This window comes from Varroa jacobsoni, unplaced genomic scaffold (genome assembly GCF_002532875.2).
Source record: "Varroa jacobsoni isolate VJ856 unplaced genomic scaffold, vjacob_1.0 contig00491, whole genome shotgun sequence".
NCBI lineage: Eukaryota > Metazoa > Arthropoda > Arachnida > Mesostigmata > Varroidae > Varroa > Varroa jacobsoni.
In genome coordinates this window covers 99,675-127,640 of record NW_019214475.1, presented here as the reverse complement: position 1 = coordinate 127,640, position 27,966 = coordinate 99,675, and the positions used below count along the sequence as shown (strand labels likewise).

At 40.9% G+C, this 27,966-nt stretch overlaps 1 protein-coding gene across 1 annotated transcript; it reads left to right on the top strand.

The window, feature by feature from the left end:
* The first annotated feature begins 235 nt into the window (after positions 1–235).
* Positions 236–27,966, top strand: LOC111271289 (serine/threonine-protein phosphatase 2A regulatory subunit B'' subunit delta). Its single transcript, XM_022852016.2, has 12 exons — positions 236–749; positions 2,579–2,820; positions 7,125–7,285; positions 7,983–8,116; positions 11,352–11,695; positions 12,160–12,256; positions 13,542–13,609; positions 14,797–14,935; positions 16,181–16,452; positions 19,518–19,713; positions 19,965–20,048; positions 23,221–27,966. Exons 1-12 carry the CDS (start codon positions 537–539, stop codon positions 23,287–23,289), a joined length of 2,019 nt encoding a protein of 672 aa, XP_022707751.1. The 5' UTR covers positions 236–536; the 3' UTR covers positions 23,290–27,966.

Here is a 27,966-nt window from a genome sequence, read left to right as displayed (position 1 = left end):
GAAAGACTTGAGTTTACTGTACGAAGTATTGCGTCAACCTTGCAGGTAACTAACTTTAATCGTTATGTTAAACTGACAAATGAGCTTTCATAAGACTAAAAAGTATCACTGATTATTCAGAGCTAAAAAGTTATCCTAATCAACCATAAATTTTGCGCACTTTAGCGAGGTAAGGTCCGTGATGAAGGTCGAGTCACCAAGCTTCGAAGCCTTTTCCTTTAGTTCATCGTTTTTTTTTTTTTTTTTTGTCGTGACTCCTAATCAACTTTTGAACCACTCATTGTTCGCGTTTGCATGCCAACCCGGGTGAAGGCCCTGGGTCGTGGTTGGTGACTGACTTTATATGTCATCACCAATTTGAGATTGAAAAGCTAACCATTGGGCATTCCCGATGGGGTAGTATATATGTGCAGATAAACGAGCGAAAGTTGCTCGCTCTCGCAGTTTGTTGCACTATGTCTAACAGAAATGTTACCTAAGAAAATTAATCAATTCGTGTTTCACATTTTTGTCCAGGCGGCGGATGCTGCGGCTTGATGCAGTGTGGCGTCGTGCACAAAGGCTCAGCGTGTGCCATGGCCGACGCAGGGCCAGGGGGGTCGGGAGGTCGTGTAGTAGCAGTTGGGGCACCTGGCGTCGGAGGCGCCGACCTTGAAAAATCGCTGCAGAGGATGCTCGACCCTGCCGCACTGCTCGAGGACGATGCCTGCCTGGAACGTCTCGTACATACATTCGTTGCTCAAGATAAGGTAAGTACTTCCGAGCAAAAGTAGCTGAAGAGTTAGTATTGTAGTTGCGTAACGGTCATCTAACTATGGGCGATTGGTGGGTTAGTGAAAGAATTCTGCGGTAGATAGATGGCAAAAAAGCCTGAGGTTGTATGGCGAGTCTGTCAGGAAAGGGTATAGCATACAGTAAACCTGTCTATTTAGTAAAGGGCAGTAGAGACATCGTTAAACATCTTCGCTGTTTCTGCTGCTACTGCGGCCGTACGAAGAATGGTTTCAATGATAGCAGCAATAACGTCATTACCGGTGGCGGTAACTGCTGTTAAGGGCTTTTTTTTTATGAGAAAGAGAATCGCGGTCGTCGTCTTCGCTAGTAACATAACCACAACTCGATGGCTTGCTGCTTCGTGACCAATTATATAGAATTATATGCACAGCGTATGTGAGCTGGATGGCAGCTAGTTGCTTCCTTGACTGCGTGTTAAGTTTCTCGTTTCCTGCAGTATGTACGTGCTTCCTGAGCGGTATATTGCCCAAACGTGTTTAGCGTGTCCAATATGTCAACATGCGCACATGCCTGCGTAACGCGCTTTATGTTTAATGTACTATGAATATATAATAGTTAGCTTCTTTTTCACGCGCCGACAATGGCGTTTAAGCCATAAAATATTGTAGAGAGCAGTCGAGAGCCCGCACCGTCTTTGCGAACGAGTGGGCCACGTTGTATGTATATGAGACAGAAGGTCCCTGTAGAACTTTGTCTCTGAGTGCATTAACGGGTACACAAACACATTGGCATAGATACACGTGTGCCTACACAAAAGATATGTAGCTCTAATAGTGGGGGAGAGCTTTCTTTTGTATTGTGTATGTCGGTATGAGAGCTGGGTGTTTAGTCGGCCCACGTCAGCGAACTTCGCTGGTGGGCGGTAGAAAGGTCTTCCTCTTTATCCGAAGGCTGCTGCGCACTCAGCAGCGGCGGCGATGATGACTCCTGTAGCCGAGCCGTTTCGTCTATAGGTATGACTAACTAAAGTCCATGGTCAATCTATCATGCGGGCCGCCGGCCGCGTTCTGCGTACTGTCAATCAGTGGGACGGCCGATTGGGTGTGCTCGATGATATTCGACCTTCTACGTACATAGGCATGCAAATGTACAAGACACGCAGTCGATGCCAATGATCGGTCAGATATTACACGGCCACTCCGTTCAACGTGCGACCAGGAAGCGATTTGCACAATCGTAAAATTGCCACAATTTAGCTGGCACTTTTAGCGTTGTCTTTTTAGCGCCGTCAGGAACTAACACCAGTGTAGCACCAACGAACTAGATTTTCGGGGTGGGGTGGGGGGGGCATTGGTTTTTCGATCCTGGGTTGGCTCTGTGTTATTATGAAAGTCTAAACACATAGTACAGTCTCACATGCTAATGATCATATGCAATAACAAACTTTAAGTCGTATTGTTCAAGAATGTAGTGTAAGCGCATGTAGCCGTTTGAACAACATGGAATAATGTCTACTGTCAACGAAAAACTAGCTACCTTAGAAAAGGCTTTGGGAGACATTCAAAAGTGTTATGTCAGCGTTCAAATTCATATCGTAGCGTATACAGCGTAAGCTAAATATGGCCGGCTGTTCCTCTCTCAACTACTGGATATCTTAAAAGAGACAAGGAAGAACAAAAAGAGTATATAGTTACACATCAAGATCATCGTTGCTACGGTTGCCGCTTAAATGTCATAAAACATAATTGAAACATAATGGTTGAATAATCAAATACAATCGTCGTATTTCGTGCTTACGACCTTGCCAGTCAGTTAACTAGTAGACGCGTTACTACTGATTCAGATCTTGCGAGGAGACGATAAGAAGCGAGTACCTCTGGGCTGTCCGACCAACAGGCCATTATCAGGAGCTCACGTAAGTGGGTCCGGTATTCCTCCAACCAGTTCTGATGGACCACCCACAGGCGTGGCCAGCAATGCGCAGCCACTCATCAAAACCGGCTCCGATCAGAAGAAGGTTTACCAATTGCGGGCACCCAAACAGATCAATCTGCATTTTCAGTCAAGCTGTGGGCAGAGTTCGTAGTAAGTATCCTTGATTCTCGTTTCATTTCGTATATATATAACGCCTATTTCATACATATGTCGACTTTTCGTTATAGTTAGTTCACTTCACTTAGAGGTATTTTTTTATATTGTTGTGCCTTTCGCTATAAGAGTGTATAATCACTCAATTCTCAATCTCTTTATTTACAACTTACGTAGATCTTAAATCGTAGATACTGCCTTCAGATCAATAGATGACAACCTTAGCGATTAATGATAATTTAGTGGTGCATGGTTTTTGACTTTAAGCCCACCGAACTTCATCATAACATGACTTCACTTCTTCGAGGAATACTACCACACAAGTGTTCAAGTATTCCCTAACGTGTATTCTTACTTCATCATACTTTATAAACTCATGTTGGCTGACAAAATATTTCATACTATTTATTTTTCCATTCTTTTTTTACATGCGTCAGACGTTCACAGTTTTACCAGATTTAAAATGATAGCATATAATTGTATTGAACGCCGTAAGCCGATGATCGCAATAGAATGTTTTGTTCTCAATATTATTAAACGACAGATCCTTGCCTATACATATATATATATGTGTGTGTATATATATGTGTGTATATATATATATGTATATATATATATATATATATATATGTGTGTGTGTGTATGTATATATATATAGATGCGCGTGGGAGAACGCTTTACACAATTTTGACATTAGTCAAACGTAACGAATTTTATTTAGCTTTATACATGGTGAAAGTTATAGTGACTAAAAGAAGAGTATTGTATACAATTTATCTAGAACTTAAAACCTACGAGAATTATGCATTTGTCGGTTCATAATTGTTTCTTGTTATTTGTATTCTCTTCTTCGAAGTTCTCCGGCGTCCACACAGTTTTTTTTCACTTGAGTTTTACCTGAATCCAAGAATTGAAAAACACCTAAGATTCATTACCTTGTTACCGATAACTTGTTAATTTACAGTTACCAGGCTATCGGTTTCGACATACGCAAGCGTTTAACGTAGCTGTTTTTGTAGCGTTTATTTTTTATTTTTTTTTTTTTATATCTGTTTTATATATAGGCTGTTTTAATATCTAGGTTTATAGGGCTGTTAATGTCGGTGCGGATTAGACGAGTTATGAAATTCGGAATTAAAAACGTTCAGATTTGATTCGTGTAAAATCGAACCCCGATATAACATTATCTAATAACAGACAAGTGAAATTATCTGAAATTTCTACCATTCGTAATATTAATCCTTCAATGTAAGCAGTCCCTTTCATAGTCCAATAAAGTCGTACAGTGAGACCTGCACACATGATTCAAATATGTCCTTTTTCTTAACGTACAATGTTATTTATAATAAATAAACGTCGCTCTGACCCACAAAAATGCCTTACGTTTTTACTGGCAGTGTTTTGTACATAATACATTTACTTTTCACTACTTGGGCAAAATCAGAATAACTTAACTAAAACATTTGCATTTCGATCGAAATCAGCATAACTTGACTTTGAAGTAAGGCTTCAATTTTTTTTTTCGTTAAATTCAACTAAAAATAAATACGCTATGCGAAAACAAGGCCAGCGAATATAAGTGTTAGAGAAAACGACGTGATGTATCCTAAATTCCGTTTGGCAACAGCCAACTTCGCTTACCCGTGGTCCTTGTACAATCCCTGAATAATCATAATAACTAGAAAAAATTATGGTCTATTAAACAGGAAGATTTGAGATAATGGTGGTAGGAGTGCCATGAAGTACGGAACCACGTGTGCAAGTGATACAACTCGATAACTGCGAACTATTCATCTTAACTTTTACTTCTTCGAAGTTCTGCTAAGTTGTTTTGAGAAGAAAAAGAGACCTACCACTAGAAAAGGTAGGAAAAGAGAGGTGGTAAGGATTTAACTTCGTTACGCCGGTTAACTTTAGTTAGAGTTTCCGCGTATTCGTATGTTGCGTTCATTTTTGCCTGAGGGGAGCGTGCATTAGTCGTAAGTGCCGCTGATGCGGACTCGAGTGGAGAACGTCATTGCCGTGCCCGGAGGAATAACTAGGCAATACAAAGCCGTTCAAACTATTTTATTTGGCACCGGAGTTCCGACCCTGGCTGCGATTGCATCATGGGGCATAAGGTACGGCGCGATGAGAAGATGTGGTAAATAGGGGGCGCGACTAGGCTTGAATAGAAAAGATGTAATAATAAACAGAAACGTCCATTGTGTAGATATAACTGTAAATACTTCTACAACGCCAATAGGATGAAGCCCAAAACGGGTGCGATTATTCAAAATGGTCAGGGGTATAACGCGTCGGGGGTGTGTGTGTGTTCATCCGTCGAAGAAAAGTTTGCATTACAAGGCGCAAATGCCTATCTATCTCATCAGATATCATAACGTACAACACAAATGCACAGACGAGTAATACAAATAAAAAGCGGGCTCTTCATCAGCTGCGCTAGGAAACTGCTGGATATTTGTTAGAGTAATTTATCGCGTAGGGGTTCCTTTCCGATTAATCACAGTGTAAATTAACGGCCCACACGTTTTTGCAACTTTTAGCTTTTTTTGTACAAAAAAAACCTTATTCCCACAACGCTATGAAAACCTAGCTCGTTTCGCTACGAATAATACCTCAAACAAAAACTAAATAAGATGTAAGATTCATCAGCAGAAATGTGTGAAGCCAAGAGATCTTCCCACTCGAATGAAGTTGTGTAGAATTACAATAGCTCGAGATAAGCTGAAAAGTTTCGTATAAACTTAAAGTGGCTGTCTAATTCAGGTTCTCTTAAAATTCCATCTGCTTAAAATTCCCTACCGGTGTCATAGCTTGTTGCACTATCGCTAGCATCACCGACAGCAGTTCTCAGATAGCCTCCCGCACGATCTCCATATCTACGTAGATTCTCCTGGAAAACATACTTAGTTACATATACATACATACGTACATAGTTACGTAGTGACTTGATGTCAAGGCGACAACAGTCGTCGTCAACACGGAACAGATTAAAAAAAAAAAAAGAAGAGATACATTTGAAATTGGGGGACACCAAGGTCTTGGTCGAGATGGTACAATGCTGCTGGCGGTATTGTTAACATCACTACGATCTTACTTTGCTGGAATAAAGTGCAAATCAGACGGAAGCAAACATTTTATCCTTGAGATGATCGGGCTTATGACGTCTCGGTGGAGGAGATCACTCCAGCGACGACGGTCCTGTCACTTTCTCATGAAGAATTGCGTTCTGCGAAGCTCGGAGGCAACACAAGACCCGAGTGACGGACGGAAATGTCGATTAAAGAACTACTACTGAGAGAAGAGGGGCGCGCAATCAGGTAACAAAAGAAGCAAGCAATGGGAGAAGCAGATGCTAAACATAGGTGAAAATTTACGTCGAGCAAAAACTCTTTTGATCGAAGCCCCCACTTTCGCGATACGTTTTCGTCGTCTTAGTTCATGTTTATTATGTTCACATACACGCCTGTCCATAATAATGGCTCTAGTAATAGCGGCAGTAATTGTCAGGAAAAACCACAGTGAAGTTTTGTTGAGTGAATAGCGTCGTCCTGGGCAATAGAGTCAACGCTTACGGCGCCGCATGGAAAATCGTATGGAAATTCGTGAGAATAGGAGAAAATGTTCGACTGAAAAAATCAATATGTGTGTATGCTGAAAGTCAAAGTCACTCTGACTGATTGGTAAACCACACGCAACAAGGCCATGGGTAAGGCTCAACCCACGCAGAATTTTGCCTCGAGAAAGCGTTGAAAGTGGAAATGGGAGAGGCTGAGACCTTAGTTCATACAACAACACAATTGTGCCGTATTCTGAGAGATAGTATATTGGAGTAGATGCTTAGTTAAATCGTGTTTCGTACACGATAATTTTTCTAAGGTCTAGAAGAACTAAACCTTGCAGACGAACAAAAAAAGGGCATTTATTGGAGGAACTTCTCCATCCATGTGATGTCAGACTGAGGCCTTTTGTAATCAATATGTATACTACCATTTAGTTTGTTGTTGCCCTACAGAACAAGAAAAACTAGTTCAGCTAGATACATTTCGAAAAACTGTTTAGGTTGAATTTGAGACTAACATATGTGCACCTGCAGACTTAGTCTTATAGAGGCCCATGTTGTTAACTGGTTTATTATTTCCACTTGGGTTTTCAAAATAGCAAGGTACTAAATTTTTTTTTTATCGCTTTATTTTTTTTTTCGCTTTTAATCGTACAGCTATTTTATTTCATCCGACAATTAAGGTCTTTTCATAGGATTATTAATGAAATCCCTAAAAACACTTTGTGTGCTCCAGTGTACCTCCCCCCCGTAAACCGTTGGCGATACTTGCGATGGCACAGGCTGCCGCACAGGAAGGCCCTGCCCATCCGGCTAGGGTCAGCGTTAAGGACAGAAAGCACATCTTCGAACAGAAATGCAGAGAGGTGGAAGAAAGCCATCAACGCAAGAAAGAAGGTGAGTGCTATATGAAGGAGTCATAATGGTTGAACATATAGAATATATATAGAGAAGGTGGAACAACTTTCACCTTGAAATAGGATAATTACTTGAGTTGGCAGTTAGGAAAATATAGGTTCAGAATTAGCAAAAAGTAGGGTTATAATTAAAAGTTGCTACCCTCATCATTTTCTTTTGCATACTTGATTCTATTTTGATCGGACATCAAACCTAATTATAGTAGCCTATAGGCGCAAAGACCTGTCTTACCTGTGAATTCTTAAATTTAGTTAGTCATCTTTTGAATAGATTTCACATTTAGTGCTGATGTTGAGACAATCGACAAAGCTCTAACTGATCGGCCTATTTCTGCCGTCAGAGTCCTACGATAATGCAGCACAGGAATGATTCGATTCCATCTGTATTCAAACGTATGAATTTGGTAGGCATAAAAAGAAGCCTATAAATTATTACTGAGCCTAGCTAAATGAAAAACTACTATAGGTTGACAAATATTGTTACTAGTGAAACAGTTTAGCACTGTAAACTCAACATGGGTCATTCAAATATAAATCTATTTTCTATATTCTGTAATTTATGTAAATACACCCAAAGTGTTATCATCTGATGTGCATCTGCGTATGTGTACGTCTATATTATCGGTCTTGATTAATTGACCGGCACTATTGGTACCATGCGGCTCCATGTGTTTTAGGTACGCTGCGGGAACAGCGTCGTTCGAAGGAGATGCTCAAAGGTTCTGTCGCTGACAGAATTTTACTGTTTGAGAAGATGCCGGAACAACTTGAGGAAGCTCGATCGCAGAAGTCACCTCCCAAGGAAATATTGGTACGCAATATGCTGTTCAGCCCCCGTATGGCAATAACGCTAGTACTAGTGAAATCGACTTGGGGCAGTATCCACGGTAGTCAAAATAGCCGGGTTGAACTAGAAAGCCAGAAAAGTGGTATGTTCGAACATCTAGAAAATACAAAGAATCTCCCCTATATTTCGAGTTAGAGATGTCCTCTTTAGACGTTCTTACTACAACATACAATTTCCTAGTCTCGGAACAAAAACCACTCCAAAATCAATATTTCTGTCCAAATGCGGTCAAATTCAAAATGGACTGTTACTTCTGATCGTGTAAGCACACGAATCAAAAGCGGGAATCCCATTGACGCTCGTTCATTTTCTCCCTGAATGACCACACTTTTTATGTCTCAGTCTCCGATGGTGCGCTTCTCAAGCGTTGCTTGCTTTTCATTGCTCAAAATCATAACAGCCGTGTGTGCTGCTCTTCGATCCGTTACGTCAAGAAGCATTGCTCTTCCTGCGAAAGCAGGGGTAAGCGGGAAGCATGACGAGAAGAGTAGGGACAAGCAACAAAGGTCCAAATACGGCAAGACAAGGAGAAGAACTCTAAAAGGATCTGCTCCTTTTTCCCCTATCAAAGGATGAGCCGCTGACTGGGAACGGATATTTAGGAGGAGCTATTGAGCCACGCAAATACTTCCGCCATTAATTTTTTTCCCACCGTTGTTAGTGTTGTGGGTAGCCCAAGTGGTGCCGCTGCTGCCCTTACGTTTTGGGATAATTGCCACAACGCCATCATCGCCGCAACTCAGGAAAATGGCTCGTCAAAAAGAAATATCGGCAGTTCTCCTTTCGATTCTTTGGATCGCGGTTGAACCACACTACGATGCTGCTGGAACCTCAACTTTCGCCCCACTCAACCACCGCCCGGTTGGAAAAGCTATTGGAATTTCAGTCTGGTTGGAGCACCCAAAAGAGCAGAGAAGAAAAGAGCCAGACGGGTGGCGTGCCGGTTCTGTGCGCCGGCCTGTGGCCAGCTGGATTAGATGGCCCTCAATGGGAACGCGATGCTGCCAACCTTGGGACTTAGGAAGCCCTGAACTGGGGGTTACTTAAGGAACTCCGCAGAATGCCCTATACCACTGCTGCCGAATGTGAAATGTCGAGATGTTGATTAGCTTCGCTCTAGCAGAGTTGAACAGAGAGTAAAGAAGAGAAGAGGAGAGAAAAGAGGAAGGATAAACAGCCGCTTCTTGCCTCCCGGTACAGTTGCAACCGCTGTGGACGCGGTAATGGGTAGCGTCGTAAACTCACGTTATTTCGCTCGAGTACGTTGGAGGGATGGAGTGATAAAAACAAGGGAACAGATGAACCTTGTAGATGTGCGAAAACGGAGTTTTACCCCTATGTACATCTGCTACTATTAACACATTTCTGCGAAAGAAATAGAGGAGGCAGAAATAATGAGAATTCCGCGGCGGACACTGCTGCAGCCATTAGTGCTAAAGTATTACTAAAAGATAGACGAATACCTTCTCGTCATTTGACAGGGCGTAAAATGGCAATTTAGATACTAGATGTCTACCTGATTCAGTAGACGTTAAGTTGATCCATGTTCGTTGTCTCTAGAGCGTTTCGGGCCTTTGTTTCCCAACTGATAAGGTAACAGTACCCTGAGCATCGAGACCTTACGTCATATTACTGACTGCATTCGGAACATAGTACGCGGTCAGCTTGTGCATACTGGTTCATTAAAAGGTCGTAAACATTTTCTTAATATATTCACTTGTCTTGTACATAATTAGACGTTGACTGTATGAATAATTTTTCATTCCAGCTAGCATACGCGCGAAACTGAGCACCCTTCTTCAATAAATCTAACACATTCGTATGATTAAGAATACATGTACCCCTTCTTCCAACGAACGTTTACACGGTACTGCAGTTTTTGCGTTCATTTTTTTTTTATTCAATGTACAGTGTCCGTGTTAGTTAACAACAGTCATCGGGAGATTACCCCATCTAGCGTTAAATGGAATCAGACTACCTTTATCCACCTTTACATATCACAGGCACAAGAATCACGTAGGTTGATTAGAAAGAGCAGTTTGGTCCGATATGAACCGCAAAACTGTTAGACACTATAGCTTAGGACGCTGAAACGCTATGCTGGGGCAGGCGATCAACAATTCGTCTGCTTGCTCTCGAGCAGCTTTTGCTGGCGGATTCTGTTGGCCTCGCTTGGGCATATTCTTTAGATTTTTGTGTGTGCCGTCTTGTGTTTCTGGGTAGCTACTGCTGCTACTGGCGCCACTGTAACCTTAACTAGCTGATCCCCGACGCCAGATTCGTGAGAAGGCATAGTGGGTATTGCTATACCCTACCTCAGGAGACGATTGCGTCCTGGTTTGCTCCTCTCTCTTAATATCAAGGCAGAAAATGGAAAATATAAGAAACTTTGTGTCCTTCCATCGCTCAATGATCACGACGTTAGAAAAGCAATGTTAGAGGTAGAACTCTACAGAACAATCTGCACGAGGGACGTCACCGTTCTGATCGTCGCATAACCTGCTCAGATCCTCGACAGGGTCCCCCTTAAGGGACGCCGTTACTTTTGTTGCTGTTCGTCGTCCTCTTACAACTAAAAAGACGAACAAAAAGTGGCTTTATGGCATATGCATTATATAATATATAACAACTAGGCTAAGAGTGTTCGGTGAATTTGTGTTGTGAAGATCTATACCTATTGTCCATGCCTATTCCAGTCAATCCCTCGTTATTATTGTGAAAAGTAAATTTATTTATTTATACAGCTTGTGTCTATTATTATTATCATCATTGCTGTGGACCGTAGCAAAAGCGCTAGATAAAAATACTGCGTGGTGGTAAACTATCGTCAAAGTAGTGATGGTACCTCACGTTGAAAACGTTGTACAGTAGACCGTTGCTCTCGACTCGTTGCATAGCAATATATCGAAGAGCTTTGCCAAATCTATCAAATTCATAGAATAAAGACATATTTATTGGACTTCCTTAAAATTAGCCGTGAACAGAAATAGTGAAAGGCTCAATTTAAAAAAATGGCCCACTTAATTTAGTAAGCTACAAGTTTTACTACACAAAGGTGATCAGGCTCTGCTTTGATGCCCTACATGTTAGATGTAAGCTTACTTCTTCGTACTCGTGAACTAAGGTTGGATCAGATTCTAAGGAGCTTTATAGAGAAAGGTAATTTAGCTATCGTCGGTACGTTTTTTTCTTTTTCTAGGTACCGCAAGACGCATCTCATGTATCACCACCTGTCCCTGGAAGAGATCATTGTGAGACTCTTCGTCGGGCAATCCAGTCGAAATGTATAACACGGCAAATTCCGGTCTTCTATCACCCCGAAGGTAAACCTTGTGACCCACGGGAGATTGATCTTCAGATGAAGAAAATCGTGCAAGCGTACCAGCTTGTTGGCGATGCCTATTGTACAGTGGCCAAATTTTCAGTTGTTGTCAAAGCGTGCGATCTTCCGTTTTACTGGAAGACGGCATTATTTATTGCAGCTGGTGGCACCATTACTGATCGGGGCCTTCATCAACAAACCTTCCTCAATTATTGGAAATCGTAAGTTATTCAGCGATAAATAACTGCACAATTATTTAGCCCACGTGGTCTGTTTTGTGACACCCAACAGTGACTCACGGCTGTTGAGTGATACAGAGATGGCACTGTTTCAGTTCCTATTTGTTGGTTGTTAGTTATAATGTTTGGGCATGCTACGTTAACTATCAAGACTGATTAGGACGTCATGTCATCTCAAAAACTAGGCGACCATTTTGGAAGCATTTCAAGAAAAATGCGCAGCGTAAATATAAATACACGCATATATAGACAAAAAAAAAACATTTAATATTTATCAAGCCCTCATCACACGCACAGATGACAGTAACTATAGAAGTTGAGCAATTGTTTAATAAGAGAAGTATGAATATATATAAGGAAAATTCCATAATACAATTTCCTGGCGAGCTATTTTACCTACGTACGGTTTTGTTTTTGTTTATGCTTTTGATGATGCTTTGTTTCAGGATAATGTTGAACGGGCGTGATGAAGTATCGTGGTTCATCAAGATTCTTTCTAACGGTCAACGTAACTACCTGATGCCGGATGATTTCAAGCCAATTGTAAGCGTTTCTAAGCTCACGTATACATCTAGTTATAATTCAAATTTTAAGTGTGTCGTCACAAGTCATTTTTAGAAGAATATATTTATAAGCAAAGCCAAATATAGGATGGTGCATGTAGGTTCATGACAATGAAAGCCAAAAAAAAAAAAGATTTTGAAATGAAGCTGTCTTAATAGGGCTGTAAATTATCCCGGGAATTATTTCAATACTAACGTTGTCTTCAACTGTTCTGAAGAAGAGTGAACGCTTTTTTGTTATTATATCAGAATTATTCGTTTTCGATACATCCGCAGTAATAGAATTTAGCACATAACGAGAACTAGTATATAAATATACGCCGGCTCAGTCAAAATAAAGCCATGAACACTAGTGCTTCGTATAATAACAATTCATCCACGTTTTTTTGTTAATTAGACATCCTTGTTCTCATTGTAACTTCGAAGATAAAATACTTCATAACCTTATGTCCTGTATCCCATTAGGACGCCTTTAGAGTCAGTATAATTATCTGTGATAAAACTTAGCAGGGTTACAACGACGATCTATTTAACTGCTCTCACATAAGGTAGACTATTCGACCTCGCCTGCCAGGATGCTCCTACAGAGTTTTACTAAGGCCAGTTGACTAACCTAACTCTGAACGCGCCATTGGAGTTTTGGTTTGCTTTCGGCCCTTTGTTTCCCTACGTGTTATAACAACAGCACTGTACATCTAGCGTTGTTTTCTTTATTTTGTCCATACCAGCATAGCTAAAGGCACCGACTACTCTGCAGCGAGTATGACTGCTCCGTTAACTTTTGCCAACATTATGTAAGGAGAAAGAGACACGCGACTACAAAAGTCCGATCGTGATTGGTAGAAACCGATCGAAATTCTTCCCCTATTTTCATGTCTTACCCACTCTCTGGCTTCTGAACTTTGCCCAGATCTCTCTGTGCCATTTTATTCTATCTCTACGTTTTGTTTTGCTATGTTGCTCACAACGTTGTTGCCTGACAGCGTTGTTGGTAGACCATCCCACGTGTACCAAATATAGCCCGTCAGGCTCCCTCTAAAATTACCACATCTTGAGCTGGTAGGATTCTATGGTGACTGGCCAAGAACAGAAGCGATCGCTGCTGATGCTCTGTAAGAAAAGATGCCACGAGTCCTTTCACATCTGGCTGCATCTCCTCGAACGTAGGCAGCTTTCTCGCTCTACTAATTTGCTGCCCTCCACTTTGTTTGAACGATGATTCGTTTGCTTTGACATCGAACTTGCTAGTTTGTTTATTGTGACAGGTATTAGACGTAATCGCAAACCATCCTGGACTGCACTTCCTGCGCGAGGCTCCCGAATTCCACTCCAGGTTTGTATTTTATGTACGTTCTCACCTAATTATATCCACGAATAAATAGGTACGTGTACGAAAGACCTGCCTATAAACTATTTAATTATTGTTGGTGTTAAATAAAGGCTTATTTACGGACAGCAGATCTGACTTGCGCTGAGGATTATATTCTACGTGAATAAACAATCTGGCTAAACTTGCAGATAGTTTTTTACTCGAGGGAAGGTGACAGAAGGCTTAAATTAAAAATACTAGACACAGCCAACTACAGATTGAGCAAGATTACCCAGCGGGAAACAACGTATGCTTCAATAGTTGTGCTATCGATTTTTGGTCATGTACAGTGTCCCACGTTCCTTCTGTACCCTCCGCCCCCCACCCTTCACCCCTTAGGCTGATCTTCGTTCCTAGAAGAATCGGCCGGAAACTGTTTTATGACTTAGCGCGGGAAATTCACACGATGCATTGTATATGTGTGAGTGCGCATTCATCGCGGGTGCGTTATAGTCTAAGCTTCTTTTCGTGTCCAGCCAGAACTTACTCAGGAAAAGCCTTCCCAGGGGGTGAAGAATCACCTTATGACCTGTTTCCGCTTTTCTCCCCCTCCTGACAAGGAAATGGCCAATCTACTACCTACTCTGTCGCGGCAACAGTAGAGGAATTCCTCGTGTTTCCGATCGCATCGGGAACGCGTAGCTCGTCGCTCATGGGTAATTCACTAACGAGACCGGTTTCTTCGTCCTTGAGCTCTTGGAACCTGATGCCCTGAGGGCCGATCTCCCGATGATACTGACCCAAACACGACAGATGTTGTCCAACTCCACAAACTATCGTTTTCTCTCAACCACGCTTGCCCCCTGATTGGTTGGTTCGCCCTACGTGTGCCCGTCGCGTATTTTCATATGCATATTTGCTTAACTAGAAAAAAGGTAGATGAAAGAGGTACTACAAATTGTTAATTGAAACGCTGTTGGTGTGCCGGAAATTTCCTTCTTTCATCGGCTACGTGATAACCTTGATGCGATACAGCCATCTTAGCTACAACGCATATATAATGCGCGCATTAAATCTATAATGGACGTGGGCGAATATTCTTTAGAGTTCTTAGGAGAGTATGGAGGTCCATGAAGGCTATCTTTGAAACAGGCACCATTCTCTATAGGTAATAAATACACCTGTGTTTTTGTGTGGCGTTGGCATTCCAGATACGTGACAACTGTGATAGCTCGAATTTACTACGACATCAATGCCACGTGGTCAAGTAAACTATACGCAGACGAAGTTCGTCGTAGCAATTTGATGCAGACTATACGCCTGCTGGAGTTAGAAGACGATATAAACAAGGTTTGCTTACAATACACATACTTTAATGTCTATTAATGGGCGTCTTTGTAACGACGAACACTTGTACATGATTACTCTGAATTGTGAACGCGTATTTCCAGAGTGCTTTTATAGTCGTACGCAGAAGCTACCGTCAAGAACTTAACGACGACTAGAGATACGCACGGGTACGATGAGGGTCGTAAGAAGCTCCTTTCACAACTTTTATCAGTTAGGCCTAAATGTCAAGCAGTTAATTAAACACGCTTGTAGTCACCCGGACATCCGGCTGTTGTTAATGTCAAAATTACCCCTTTATAGATAAATAGACGAAGAGTCATGATAGAGACTAGCATAGTAAGAGAATGCGAGGGGTACAGACTAGCGCTTCCATATCTACATGGACAATGGTAAAATTGTACGTGCACATCTGATGCTTCTACGTCACCCGAACGACGTCGACTTAACGATATCGAACAATAATAGCTTGCGAAGGAGAGCGGTAAGCCGGCAGAGCGACGTAATACCCCAACGGGGCTCTCTATCCGTTTCGGCGAAGCAAATAGACATGTTAAACCAACCGTCGTCGAATACGAGCACGCATAGGAGATGTATCGTGATTCACTGCATTAGGGAGCTAGCCGATAAGTATTTTACATCCTATCAACGTAATTAATCAGCTTTATCCTAAATATAAGTAACACAGCTGAAAAAAAAAGTTTTATTAAGCAGCTAGTACTACCAGTAGCGCCATTTCGCGTTGGTCTTCTTCCTGCTGCTATCGCTCGAACAGCCGAAGGCGCATGTCGTTTCTAGCTCGACGACGCCAGCCTTCTGCTGTCGTCGCTCGATAGGTTGTTATTTCGAACGCAGCCTATGCGCGCCGGGCATATTCTTGAGGGTCTCAACGATTGTTTTTTTCTTTGGGTATTATACTGATCACTGAACATGTGGCTGGTAGGTCACAAGAATAATTAAGGCCATCTCCAATGGCGGTTGTTGATATTTTGCAACAGAACTTTGAAATTTAGGACGCAGTAGTTGCGAGATTATGAGAACGATTATTATAAATGACAGAGATTATTATAAAGGCAGCGAGTACTGCCTTGCAGAGGCAAAAACGCACTGGACTATTCACGATATGACAACTACTCGTATACTCGCTTACAACATCCTTCTATATAGCACAAATTTTTAAACAATGTTTAGCATAATACAAAATTAAATAGCATTTATTTGCCCAATGTGACACATATACCTTTTCAGATAACGGACTACTTCTCGTACGAGCACTTTTATGTGATTTATTGTAAATTCTGGGAATTGGATGATGATCATGATCTGTGGATAGATAAGAACGACATGGCCAAACACAACAATGCGGCTTTATCGACGCGAATCATAGAACGGATATTTACGTCCGGCGTGGTAATATTCAACCCAGAGGCAAGGGGTCGGATGTCATATGAAGATTTCGTCTACTTCCTTCTTGCTGAAGAGAATAAAAAGCATCCAAGAGCCGTTGAGTACTGGTTCAGGTAGGTAATCAGAGACTCCGATTTCGTAACTATAACATGCATCTCAGGTGTGATGAGTCCTTTGATGATATCGATCAAAATTGTATATAATACGGTGATGGATCCGCTATAGTCCCTTTGAAGACCGCAACTGGGTCAAATCGTCAACTACTTACGAACAAGGATATGTGTTTATAGATGAATTAAATGTAAATAAATCACAATTATGCAATCGCTACTTTCGATGGAATCAGACTTGACTGTTTAATAAATACAGAAGGTGGATCCGTGAAATTGGTATCCTGGGCGGTTATTGCCATTATACGATTGCTATGGCATATTCTTCCAGCAAGCTGAAACTCATGAACGTGGCGTCTGCTCCGAGTGGTGCACGCCCGAACAAGACAAACTTTGCACTCGATATGGTACATAAATACTCGGCGCATATTTAGCATACTCGGAGTGTTTTATACAGATACAGAATGGACTAAATATCCCTGACACCATAATCTCACTTTCATTTAGGCCATCTCGACAAAGCTCATAGTAAAATTTCGATACGTGGACGCGTACTTGTGTCATGAACATCTCATTTCAATTAGTTATTTAGTAAGCTAAATAATCGTTTCTAAATTCAAGTCGTTTTATTTATGTTGGAACGTATTGAGAATCTGTTGCTTGGCCAACAACCATGTCCTGCGGAACGCGCATATACAACCATTGATACGCGAGACGGTCTCACCGTTTCTCGTGGCTGAGAGATTACGCAGGGCGTACGCAAACAGCCTTCCTTGGTAGGTGGCCAATAAGCTTGCCGTTCGCTGCCCAGGATTTGTTCAACTACGGACGGCATCAGCGAGCTGCTCAGGCTCTATGCCGAGAGCACACATGCTGTTCTGAAGACACTCTGTCAATGAGACCTCTTGTGTGAAAGGAGAGAGACAGATAGAGCGAACGCGCTAAAGACCTCTCGAGTTTCGATTTCCTTCCGGAGTCCTCCTCTCTGCGATAAGTTCAAACTGAAGGTTCTCTACCGCTATAACTAAAGCTGACGCAGCGATCACTTCCCCTATCGTTGCGAACGAAGAACGCGCACTTTGGACTACCAATAGTACGCACAGAGAGCTGTTGGCATCATGGCTTATCAGTTAATTGGAGGGTAAAAATCGCTATTAACATTCACCCAAGCTTATCGAGGCGCCGTCAGGGCATCCTTCGGAAGTCTGTCCGTTCAAACAACATACCCGAATGGGCTACCATAGTCAACATAGTGGGAAGTTCGATCGTCAGACGGCCGAAGGATGTTGCCGATAATCCTTTCCGAACGGTGCGCTCATTATATACATTTTATGTAGATATTCGTTTTAGGAAGTAGTTCAATTCTGTTGTACTCATATTTTTTGTCCTACTTGAAGTAGCATTATTTAGCAACAACATAACGTTCATATGCTAGCTTGAAGAGGTGAGACGATATGGGCCAATATTTATCTAGCGCCCTCGTTGGACACGATAAAGAAAAATATTGTACCAGCATATACGCTAAAGACTATTCGATTATGTGGCCCAAACGGGCCTACTACTGTTAACTCCTTTTCGAGAAAATATCTGTTGAACGTACCAATGTCGTTGACTGCTAATTCCCTTGCAACAATTTAGCCGTCCAACAAAGCTGAAGAGGGATACCTTTTCTAGAAGGGGATGTGATTATGGGTAGAGGGGTCGATGGTTTTCAATCAGGCACAGTCAAAGTAGACAGGTCAGAGGATGATTCGGTTACCGCGGATCGATATAATATGATGCTGCGAGGTATAGAGTCGGGTTTTGAATGACCGAATTACTGTTACACCCACGGGTTCCATTGTGTTTGAAAAGTGAGGAGAAATCGTATTATAATAATGCGTTATGCAAAACCAGCATTCGGAATATCGCGAATGTATCGGCAATTATTGTCTGAAGCAATTCGTTCGGGTGATAAAAATCGAAATTTTAGTAAAAATTTACTTATACAAATATTAAATTTGACATGCGTATACATATACGCGTGCCTGCTAACCTAAACTGTACTTTGAAGTCACTAAATTCTTTAATTTTTCTTTAAAATTGGCATCGATGTCCTCCGGTTTTGCATATGCTCGAAACGCAGCGGCCCACAGACCCCCAGGGTAGTTATGTAATCCAATTCGATGTAATGATCGTAGCCTTTTTTTCAGTTTGTTGTTGAAGATGCAGCCTTCGAAACTGTGCTAAAAACAGCTGGTTATTTTTATTTTTCATCATTCAAGGAAAATTCAAAGCTCAGCTGTCTCAGATTATCTCAAAAGTCTGAAAATTTATTGGTAATCAAGTCAAATTTTAAGTAAACGTATAGAATCTATATATATAGCCCATGCAGCCCCTGTCCCATTTAACCATATGCTCCCCTATACCTATCGAATAATGTTGCCCGTTCATACGGTACTGATTAGGCAAAATGTTTTCGTTGTTAGATTACTTTGTTTGAAAGACTTCCGCGTTTAGATGGAAACTAGAGGTCATGCATCGACATTTTAAGCGTTCTTTGAAGAGGCCAAATCATGATAGCATTAACTTACAGTTTCAATTCATTATAACTATTGCTGCGCTTACTTACATTGTATTAAGAACAACTTAGATCAAAGGCTTCTATGAGAACTACCTATGAGAAATAACATGTCAAAACCGTGTTGCTTTGCGCAGATGTAAACCTTGGCCAGTGCAAGTGTGAATGTCTTATCAATTGTGTTTATATTTTACCAAAAGCCTTATGCTGTTAAATATGCCGTTAGAAATGGAGTCAACATATAGAGTCCTTGCAGATTGGGATAGATTGACTAGTAGGTCGACGACTGATTCAAAGCAATTTTCTACTAATAAGCAACTTTATTGATTTCGACTTTCGATACGCCTGACTGTTTCCCTTATGTGCACAGACATCTTTAGTTTACGGATCGGGAATGTCAGCGCAATGAAGGCTTGTCTGGTCTACTATGAACTCCTTTCAGAAGCGTCAACTTCCCAAACAAAGATATAAGAGCAAACTGAAATAATCTATTATGGATACTTTCCAGATGCATGGACTTGGACGGCGATGGACGCCTATCGCTGTATGAGCTTGAATTCTTCTATCAAGAACAAACCCAACGAATGGAGTGTCTTGGCCTCCAGGCAATGCCTTTTGAGGATGCACTTTGCCAAATGGTTGATATGATTAAACCCTCGCAGGATAACTTCCTCACTTTAGGAGACCTAAAACGATCGCAAGCGGTAAGAACTTATATGGGACTAGCTTTATCTTATTACGCAATTAATCAGGGTATTAGTCACCTTCGACTTCGAATAAACAAACTTCATAAGCATAAAGAAGTTAGTTTCAGTGACGAAGAGACTACCGTGGATAATAGGAGACATTTTTAGGTTAGTCATCAATGGATTCATGCAACCCCGTGTGTGTGTTATTTACATTTAATGCCGGAATTGACCGAAAGCGTAACTTAGCAAACATATTTTTTTTACAGGTCGGTGTCTTTTTCGATACGTTCTTTAATCTCGAGAAATACCTAGAACATGAACAAACCGATCCATTTAGCTCAGGACCGATGGTGAGTAAATACTATACACACCTAAGAATTGTTCTATCAAACCTTTAAAATTGATTGGTTATCTCACATCAATAACTGTACTAAAAAGTACGTAAAACAAATCCTCAGTCTTTGTTCCACAGATATAAATTGGTCACAATAATCATCATCAATGTAAGTAGGCCCAGCTAAGGTTGTAGTGCCGACGCAGCATCAGTCTGAATAGTGACATGTCCTAGCAAGTAAAAGCCAAGGGCAAATGGCACGTTTCCTGGATCGGACATGTACTTCATTTCCACTAAATGGTATTGGATGGCAATAACGATACATGCGTCCTCTATCAGCCGCTATGAATTCTCTTCATCGATATCGTAAATAATCCAGAATAAGTTATTTTTATCAGACATGGGCTTTCTGGTGCAACGTTACCCAATGTAAAATTTTAAACGTACTTCTGGCCGTTTTCACGGCTATCTCAAAAATAAATAGGTGTAAAAACCCCTAAAATTCCATATTTTTTGCCCTTGTGTATGTCGAAAATTCAGGTTAGCCCAGGTAATTATTTATAAAGAGTAGAATCAGAGAGCAGGCGTTTAGTAAAGTCGCCGACTTGGTATACGGTACACGAACACAAGATACCTTTACTCTGCCATTCTAGTTGTTAGTTGATAGAGAGTATAACGGTTATACAGAGGGACTGGAGATTCAGCTTTAGTGGTAGTATTAATGTTTCGTGTTGAATTGTGCACCTATCAACCGATTGCGCAGCCTTGTATAAATTTGCGCGGTTATTTAAAGAAAAGCAAGCGAAAATATGCTATGTTTCCCCTTGCATATCTAAGCGGTACGTCGCTCGCTTGAATCTGGGCTTTTTTTTGCACCCGAGTGAATTTGCTTGTGAATAAATAACGCTGTGGCTATATGCCAGCAGCAAGAACAGAAACAGCTCCGTCCGATTGTTTATTTAAATTTACGGCATGCGTAAAGTATCTCAGCTATATACCGTCAATCGCAGTAGCAGTATGCAGACTCTTGAGGGACGCTTTGTGCGGTAGTTTGCCTGGTCACCAAGAGTTAACGGCTTTTTCTTAGCTCGTAGCCAGCGACCATACACGGCAGAAACATTTAGTAGATGGCCGCTCGTTTGGCCGGTCGACCCCGCGTCACGTTGTAAACCATACGTTATTTACATTTTTCCAGGCCTTTGTTACATCACGTTCCCCTCATCAACCTGAAGTCACATTTCGCAGCAATTAGGCAAATCTGATAAACTTCATATGGGCTAACAGGAGGCCTTTTGGCTATCTGCTGCTGTAACAAAAGGACTATTTTGTGGAGGCCTTCTTTTGCTTTAGCGTTATGCTAGTTCAAAATTGCATAACAGAAGCTGGAACTGCTTTAAAAATGGCTGGTTTACCTTGTTCATTCAATAAGGGACCAAAGGCTTACTCTAATTCCTATAGGACCTGAAAAGACCTTATCTAAGTAAGATATATAATATACAAATTTAAAATAGAACAACCGCTGTTAAATAATCACGAGCAAAAATTATTTATTCAAATTATTAAACCATTAGGTTGACCAAATTAACTGATAATAATAAAAGCAAAACTGAAGAATCGTAGAATAATTACCAGCGAGTGTCCTAACGAGACCTGTCCCACGAGGAAGAAAGGTTCTTCTTTTCATTTTAAAAATACGTATATCAGCTAGCATGGTTAGTACGTGTTTTTGTTGTTAGCGTAAATTTGGCCAAGCATACTAAGCAAACAAGGGTAGGACCAAAAAGCCGAATATTTCGGTAAGTTCATAGAGAATAAGCTATCTACTGGAGTTTCAATCAGCCACCAACCCAACTTCTCTGAAAATAAATTACCTATAGCCCAGGTTGAAAAATGATCTGACTATAAGTATAAAAAAGCCATTTAAAAATATCAACAACTAAATAAGCACAGCATATTTTAAAGTAGAAAAAAAAATTATGGTACGTCTAAATGTCTTTTGTTTGATTTTGACATTCATGTTTAACAATTTCTATAGTTGATATCCCCTTTCCATAAAACGGTAATCAGGTAGCAGACACTCTGACGAGCTAACATCTTCTATTGGAATAACTACCCCTCAACAAGCGGGTTTGACGACTACTACAATGCACTCATGTGAAATAAGTTGCAGTCACTTCCGATAGATGGCGAATAGGCGACTTGGTACTTAAATTAAAAACTTTCAGCTACCCTAATATTGCTGATATCCTTAGAGCAGCTGGCAAATGCTACACGCTGCCGACCGGAGTAATCGTTTACAGACACTTTGGGAATATTTTTTTCTGGTCAACGAACAGAAACTTTAGTATATACCTATTCATAGTAAAGACTATTTTGACTTGAAACTATTACGTAATAACGTGGGCTGAACGATTCGTAAATATTGGCTCTCATAGTCACTGGACAATAGGGAGAACATCGTGATTTGACACCCAATTTATACATTTCCGTATCTGTTTAGGTTTTTCTTGGTGTTGCCAATGTGCGGAAGCATTATTAGACACGAAGATATATTGTAAAAACGACCTTTTTCTTCTTTTTAGTGTTAAATCATCAACAAATAGTTTAAATGAGGCATCTAAAGTGATGATTATTGTACATTAGAAACAGTGTACTTCATGTATTTTACTAACGTTTATGCTTAGATCGTTGGTAAGTTTTTCCTACCATATTTCAGAAAGGGGCAATTTTATTTCCACTGCTATAAGAGCCGTTACTTTAATTTCACCCTGCTACGTAGCCGACGTAGTCACACGTCATATTTTCACAATAACGACTATATACTTGATGTTTCTTAGCGAAGAAGTGAGAGGTGGTGTCTAGTGATTCGACTATGGCTATATGATGAGAAATAACCTAGTCAATAACGACTATTCTTAAAACAAGTCCATCTTCGAATCTTCACATGTACATATATATATATATATATATTGCCCCACAATGTAGCAATTGGCTGTACATATTAGACTATATTGCTGACGCTGATCTTATACAACCTTTTCGGGAAACCCCTACCACCAGTGTTATATGCATATGATCCTTATTGGATAGATTCGATCGAGCTTCTCGATTTCTATGATTGATTGTTACTGTTATTACAATCTGCCGCTCAATGTCAACGTTTTCATTGACCTGATATTTCATTGCAGGATGGCAAAGCCGCCTGGAACCAATATGCAAAGGAGCAGTATGAAATGCTCATCGCAGCTGAAGAGTGATTGGATCTTCGCCGCGACCGAGTGGCGGTGGCTATGGCGTGTCGACGATGATGACGGCGACAACGACTACTTCAAACCGAGGCTACAGCTGCACCGAAGACTAAGTGAGGCTCAAGAGAATAAACAGTACTATTGGCAACAGCCGGATCGACGATAACAATATCAACAACAGCGACGGCATGAAACACACGGGATGGCAAGTGTTGCACATGGATGGAAAAGAGGAAGGCAAATCAGCGTCTAAACTAACTGAAGCGTCTTGGTGCGCGAACGCTATGGCTGGCGGTAGTTGCGCAGGGGTAAAGTCACAATAAAGAAGTGAATCTTTCCAGCTCTCTCGTTAACGCTTTGAGAGAATCTCATTTCTTGCCAAGGATTGAAAGATTCACGCTTTCGTTCGCGGTAGAGGGATAAAGACGGTGTCAAGGGGGCGCGGGTGCAGGCCACGTAACTCCTCCACCGCCGACGAGATCTTTGTATCTCTTCGTAAAATGCCCCGCGCGCTTCACTTAGTCTCACTCTACTGCTTTGTCAGCGATAGCGCGCTTTCTACGTATTCTGCTAAGCGTCAATCAATAAGGCTACTACAACAGCAGCAAAAAGTACAACGTAGCCGGCCTAGGAGACCTCTTCAGACCTTTGGGATATCGGCGTATGTTGTGTACCTTCTATTTTTGAGAACAGAGTCGTAGTCGCAATAGTTGCTGTTATTGTTGTTGTGTAAAAAGAGGATGATAAGGCAGGCGGGCGAGGCAAGATACGCCAAAGAAATGAGGAAAGCACCAAGCACGTAACTCCTGTGGCACTTCCAGCGATTCTAACGGGTTCTGAGGTTTGGACCGAATGCCATTTCCGCAATTTCACTTTCAAGTGATGCGATAAGGCGGAAACTTCGGTGCAGGCAGGCAGGTTGTTCTATTGTCGAACTGGCACTTTTCGCAAGCACGCCTTGAGACTGATGGCGTCTTCACTCGCGGCAGCAGGAGAAGCCTAAGCTTCGTTTGCGTTGGCTGAATTACCCAGTACTGATGCTACTGCCGTCAATTTGGCTCGAGCGCCTCGTTCCTTCACTAGGTAGTCGAAAGAGGGCGACCCAAAAGCTCACTGGACACAATTTAATGCGGGAATACGGTCCTGGGCCGGTAAGTTACGGACGTCAGCCGCTCTATGTCTATCATCAATAACAACGGCAATGGAAGCTAAAAACGACGGCGACTAAGACAAACGCTTACAGACGCTCAAACACAGGATCTAGTGGTTAGTGCCACGCGCAGCTTTACATAGATTTTTATAGCTTTTAGAAAGTTGCAAGACCTCGTTGCACCGAATACACCGCGGTAATAATGATCGGGGTCGATGCTTTACACGAATTACTGTTAATTGTGGCACCTCCATACGTATTGTTTGTCGATAGTGTCGAGCAGCGCTCTGACCTCACGCGCGAGCATCAGCCGAATTTCCAAATTGCAGCGATTTGTTTACGATCGGTTACCGATGTTCGAAAAGAGATCTATTTATGCTTAGACCTGGCAACTCCATTACGACTCGGATTTTGGCTGGGTGGCCGGGGAGGGATATTGGGTAAAAATGAAGGAAACGGATATGCTAGTTCATATGGCATCAGGCAAAAGGTGACAATCTTCTGCGTTGCTCTATTGTGTTGCTTTCTTTGTATTTTGAGACTCGAATAGCTCCTTTTACGGAGCAGGAATGATCTTCTTTCGTCTCAGAGTGCTAGCCATAGTAATAATGGTACTAATTGTAATTATGTATTTGCTTCCGACACTTAAGACCCATCTTCTATCCAGCAGCTTTTTTCAGCGCTAATAAGCTGGCATCAGTTGTTGGTGGAACTGCTCGTCTGCACGTTTTTCTTTTCATATTTTTAGCCCCCTCATAGTTCGCCCCCACGAGCCACCTTGCGGGGGTATCTTTTGCCAGTTTTATACTTGTGTAATATCGTTCATATAATGATTGCCTATATACATTATAGCATAGCAGATGCTTGTTATTTAGAACAGCTAGTTACTTTCGTATGGGAAGAAAAGCACGATCTGCAGTTTAAGTATTTACAGAAGAATGTAGATTTATTTCATTCGTTGTGACTACGGCACGACGCCGAAGAAAGCCTGCATCGTGGCCGGCCGTTTTAAACCTCCTTCTTTTGAATTTCCTATGAAATTTGTTTAAGGCACATTTACAGGATTTGTTCACATGACAAATATATAGTAAAATATGTGTAGCAGAATGAATAGTATGCATGACCTTGTTATTTTCGAAAAAGCTTAAAAACTAACCTATTTATTCGGAGTTGTCTCAGATGCGTGCTAATATCCTGAGTGGCGAGCATGATGCGGCATAGTGTGACTGAATTCGTGCTGGGGCGTCATTTTTGCACCACAGTCTGATTGGCCTCAGGTTCCTTACCTGCTTGTCATTGTTTACCGTACAACGCTACTCAATGTAGCATTCAATGTAAAGCAAAGTAAAGAATTAAATATTTTTTAGATTTACGTCCGGTACGAACGGCTGGCTCCCAAAGCTAAACGAAGGTTGTACTCACCTGACTTCGAACCAAAATTACCGCACGTGCCCTTACTACACGTACCTGAGTTTAGTAGATCAGCACATTACCGCTGTACCGCCACAAGGAGAACACATTGTAAATAGAGTATACATACAGGTGCTATACAGAGCACGCGTATTCATTAGCGATAGACAGGCCGTAATGTGGATACGTCTTAAAACGGAAAAAAAAATCAATATTTACTGTGCATGTACTCAATGACAACTTATCACTAAGCCAAAAATGACGTATGTTCGAATTGTTCGATATACGGCATCAGCTTGAATGCGATGTTGTCCCTGCTAAGCAATCTCCTTCAGCTAATCACAAGTCCTTGCCAGGACAAGCAATGGTATTTGTTGAAGAGAACGATTCAAGCATGGCGAGTATCTCAGTTAATGCAGGAACAATAATAATGATAATAATTCTTCTAAAAATAACGAGGCCTGATCGTCATCGTAATTACTCAACCAACGAGGCAAAAAATCAATGATGGATCCTCGCTTAAACCAATGGCCTCAGATAGACCTACATGATAGATGTGTATTATCGGATCATTGTTAATACCGCGATTTATTATAAGCGTTATAAATAGTAGACAATACTATATTTATTGGCAATTAAGTAGTAAGCTATGAAAGCGGCCCTAGTGCTTGAGGCGTACTAACAGGATTGTTCCGTAATGCCCGCCCATACCCAACGATACAGATATAGAGGGGGGAAGGTATAATTATGTTAAAAATGATTTTTTCTTCATCCATATTGTGTATTATGTTGGAACAGTATCATCGTCATATATTACTAATATGTTGAATACTATTCACGAAGTTATTTTATATATTTCACTATCGTATAATTAGTAGAGGTAAAGCCAACATAACAAAATACAACTACAAACAATTAGAGTCGGTCTGATCTCTGTAGCGTACTTCTGTCACAGCTGGACAGGTCATTCGGATTTATTCAAGTTCGTATGAGAAATTTCGTTTGCACAGACGCTATAGAAGCTTACGGCTGGTACAAATGTAAGATATCGCTCAGACATGTAGGTATTAGTAAATTATTGGTTTTGATGATAAAAAAATAGAAACTACGCTATACTATAGCATAATTCACTGTTCTGCATTATTTTAACATGAGCTTACATTTTCTAAACTCACACAGCGTGTACTGAAAATACGGCCACAAGATCGGATATAAGAGACCGGAATATGGCAGATGCTTAGAAGCGATAGATTTTCGATGAATTTTCATATTGAAGTACTGAAAACGATAAATAAAATCCAAAGACCGCCAGTTTTTACCACTTCTTTCAGGTCGTGAAAAGATCATATAAAAATATGCAATTATTGATTCATTACGGCACGCACGTAGCTCTAGTCATATCATACGTACACTGAGCGGCAACTAACTGGTATATATTTTTTTTACGAGATATCAAATAAAAACAAAAACAGTAATTAGATATAAATCGGAAAGATATAAAATTAATAAGTAAAATGTAAATATTAACGGTATGTTTATTGCCCTGCCAAAGTAAAATATTCACGAAGAATATTTAAATTCATATTTTTCGATTAGATTAACATTTTTTACCAATATTTAGCCATAATTACCGTGACACACATTTACCTACGGTCTTATTATACCTACATCATAAAGCTCTTTCCACGCTTAAGCCATGTGAAAACAACGCATAGTGACACAAGTTTTTTCCCCTATTTTACTTTTCTAGTAGGTAAAATAATTATCTTAATAATCTTCTAACGTTATTTAAAAGCGAAACAGTAACAGCATAGTAATTTTTACTAACGAATATTTTCGAAAGTTTCAAATTAAAAAAACAAAACCTAAAAAACCCATTATGTCATAGCTGTTTGGCATACGAAAATTTTAACATAATTCAGACTTGGCATAACTCAGGTTGACTTTCGACGCGGGTTCTGTTCGCCTTAATTTGTCATAGGTCAACAACGGAGTTAGACCATCAGGCTGATCTCAAGTTGGCAGGCACCACGAGGTAGTGAAACTTTGCGAAGTGCAATTTCTATTGACATTTACTTATTACAAATAAACGATCCCAATAAGGGTATTTCATTTTTTCGACGAAA